The following is a 3681-nucleotide window of genomic DNA, read 5'->3' on the forward strand; positions in this document are numbered from 1 at the left end:
TTAAGCTAACAGTATGTACAATGAGTCAATGACGTGTAAACTTTACGACTTACGTCGTGACCTGTCATGTCATGCATGTGTGCCAAATTCTGAACCTTTAAATTACAAACCGATCAATGTTTCCTCAAATACACATACAAATGGGTCACTGATCTTAAAATACATTTGGCATTGTTGTAAATTTCACTTACCAAATATGAACACAATTTTAAGACTAATACAGCGTGTAGAGAGACATTCTTGTCGTCACAGGTGACTTCAATGCTAAAGTTGGAGCAAGGAGTACCAATAAATATGTGATGGGCAGTAATGGCTTAGGAGAACAAAATGAGAGGGGAGAGATGCTTGTTGACTTTTGCCAAGAGAACACATTTGCAATCATCAACACCTACTTCAAACAACACCCAAGACGACTATATACCTGGTCATCACCAGATCAAAGCACCAGAAATCAGATTGATTACATCTTGGTACAAAGAAGATGGAAATCTAGTTTCATATCTGCGAAGACCCTCCCAGGAGCGGACTGTGGATCTGATCACCAACTTCTGATATCTACCATGAAAATGAAACTAAGGAGGATCAAGCGACAGCGAAAACCAGCCAGATTTGATGTAAGCAAGATCAATGACCAATACAGAGTGGAAGTTAAGAACCAGTTCCAGAGTCTAATGGAGACTGACTCCGAAGAATCTACTCCAGAAGAACTGTGGCAAAACATCAAGAAAGCAGTGACAGAAACAGCTCAAGGGACTCTTCCCAGATGTAAGAGCAAGAAAAACCCTGGCTCACAGAAGAGGTCTTCAAATTGGCTGATCAAAGAAGAAAGGTTAAAGCAAATGGTTTGAAGAACAAAGATCAACGTGGAGAGTATCGTGAGTTGAACAGGAAAATCCAGCAACAAATCAGAAGAGATAAAACTTCTTTCATCACCAAGAAATGTGCTGAAGTGGAAAAGGATAGTGTATCAGGCAACACCAAAGATATGTATAAAAATATCAAAGCACTGACTTCCAAACCTGTTCCAAGACCCAACGTACTGAAGGATGAAAATGGAACCATCCTAACGGAGGTTGAAGAAATTAAATCAAGATGGAAACAATACTGTGAAAAATTATATGCATCTCAAGAAGACAATGCAGAGGAGGAAGATGGGGTTGAAAGCGAAGACACTGACAGTGAACCAGAGATCCTGTTGAGTGAGGTTAACCAAGCAATGAAGAGGTTCAAGAATGGTAAATCACCAGGAATTGACAACATCCAGGCAGAACTGTTGAAAGAGAGTGAAGGGGAAGGTGTTGCAATAATTCACAGACTATGTAACAAGATTTGGCACAGTAAAGAATGGCCAGAGGACTGGAAAAGGCTGTATTCCTACCTTTACCAAAGAAGGGAGACACAAGGGAATGTGCTAACAACCGCACCATCGCCTTAATTTCACATGCTAGTAAAGTCCTCCTCCATATCATTGCTGAGAGAATTAGAAATCATCTTGAGAATGAATTACCACCAGAGCAGGCTGGCTTTAGAAGGGGAAGAGGGACAAGAAACCAAATTGGCAATTTGAGGAATTTAATGGAGAAAAATAGGGAATTCCAGCAACCATTATACCTTTGCTTCATTGACTACTCACAGGCATTCGATTGTGTGCGGCATAGGCAGCTGTGGAGAATAATGAAAGAAATGGGGTTCTCCGAGCATGTGACTGACCTGATTTGCTCATTATATCACAACCAAGAAGCCACCGTTAGAACAGAGAGTGGAGATAGTGAGTGGTTCACTATTGGCCAAGGCGTTCGTCAAGGATGCATTCTGTCACCGTACCTTTTCAACATATATGCAGAGTGAGTACATCATGAGGAGAGCATTTGTTGGTGTTACAGGTCAGGTGTCAGTCGGAGGACGAAAGATTAACAACCTCAGATACGCTGACGACACCACCCTTATTGCAAAGTCATCAGATGAGCTTCAGGACCTTATAGACAGAGTAAAAGCAAGTAGTGAGGAATTTGGGCTGCATCTCAATGTCAAGAAAACAAAGATAATGATCTGTGGAGGAGATACAAATCAGCAAGTGAAGGTGAATGGAGAAGATGTGGAACAAGTTGACACTTTCAACTTTCTGGGATCACTAATAGACAATGCAGGGGGCAGTTCACAGGAAATCAGAAGACGCCTAGCCATGGCAAGATCATCGGCAATTGGTTTGACAGATATATGGAAAGACAGAGGTATTTCTAAAGCTACCAAGATTCATATTATGGATGCTCTGGTTTTCCTGATTGCCTTGTATGGCTGTGAAACGTGGGCGGTTGGAATGACAGATAAGAAAAAGATCATCGCGTTTGAAATGTGGTGCTGGCGGAAGATGCTGAGAATATCGTGGAAAGAACATAAGACCAAAGAATTTGTAAGAAACCAAATTGGAGACCATGCTTCCGTGTCCCAAAAAATAGATCGTTTTAAACTGGCGTATTTTGGCCACATTTCTAGAAGAGATGGTGACAGCATTGAGAAGATAATTATGCAAGGTCACATAGAAGGCAGTCGTAGAAGAGGTAGACAGAAGCTTAGATGGACTGATGGAATTAAACAATTAACAGGCCTTTCTCTCGTCTCAGCCCACCATCTGGCTCAAGACAGAAGCTGCTAGAATACCATCATCAACAGGGTCACAAATGGTCAGTCATGACCCATAGGACCACGACGGCGACAGCGTGTAGGAAAGCTCCGAAAATCTGCAACCAATGATACAGTACACCAGGGATCGATACAAAGGGATGGGCATCCTAGTATTACGTAACAAACCGGAAGATGTAGTGTAAGTATAGACAATAGGCGCCATATTGCAGGAGGGTTAGAGTTCATAGAGGAAACGTTAAAGGTTAGTAGATTAGGTCACCCAGGCACATCACTAATGTGTTTCACGAGTTGTAATACCGACAGGTAAAAACATTGATTTCTTAAAATTCTCCTGATTTTTTAAATTACTAAATAAGGTTAGTACTTCAAACCATTCTTTGGTGAATCTATGCAATATGACGGTAATTTTTGAAACATCTATGAATCAATCTTAAACATCTTCATGATACACCTGTCAATTATTTTTTTGCGCATGGTCAAAGCATGCTCTTACGCTATACACAGACTATCCGGTGGAAACTTCAAAGCAACGATCATGCGTTAATATTTACAAAATGGCGAATGATGTAGCCTAGGTCGAACAATAGCGTGACGTAGTTTCCGGCATTGTTCCTATGCACTTTCACCCTCCTGAGTAGACACGGCGATGCAACACCGGATTTGCTTTGTAAACACGTCAATCTGCCAACTCGACCCAAATTCACACATCAGCTCGGCCCAAACCAACTTCGCCCAATTAAACTCATAATGTACGATCTTAAAATATGAATTTTGTTAATTTTTTTCAAACCTTATTTTTGATATATTTGTAATGTTTACACATGTCACAACTTGCACCTAAATGGAATCTGCCAAATTGCTTGTGTTTGTAGGTAAACAGAGCAAAGTTCGACATAGAGTCATAATTCAAAGAATTATGACGAAGTTATGTCCTCCCATAGAACGCCGGCCAAAATAACAAGCAGTGTTTCTTTCACTTTACCTCGTTATTTCAGCTCAAAATTAACAGAAACCATTCCCGATAATTATTACTAGTAT

General features: G+C 40.7%; 1 protein-coding gene across 1 annotated transcript; it reads left to right on the forward strand.

Annotated features, from left to right (window-relative positions):
* The first annotated feature begins 985 nt into the window (after positions 1–985).
* Positions 986–1435, forward strand: LOC140144524 (uncharacterized). Its single transcript, XM_072166350.1, has one exon. It carries the CDS (start codon positions 986–988, stop codon positions 1433–1435), a length of 450 nt encoding a protein of 149 aa, XP_072022451.1.
* Positions 1436–3681: the final 2246 nt, after the last annotated feature.

The sequence above is a fragment of the Amphiura filiformis genome, unplaced genomic scaffold, assembly GCF_039555335.1.
Source record: "Amphiura filiformis unplaced genomic scaffold, Afil_fr2py scaffold_61, whole genome shotgun sequence".
Classification (NCBI taxonomy): domain Eukaryota; kingdom Metazoa; phylum Echinodermata; class Ophiuroidea; order Amphilepidida; family Amphiuridae; genus Amphiura; species Amphiura filiformis.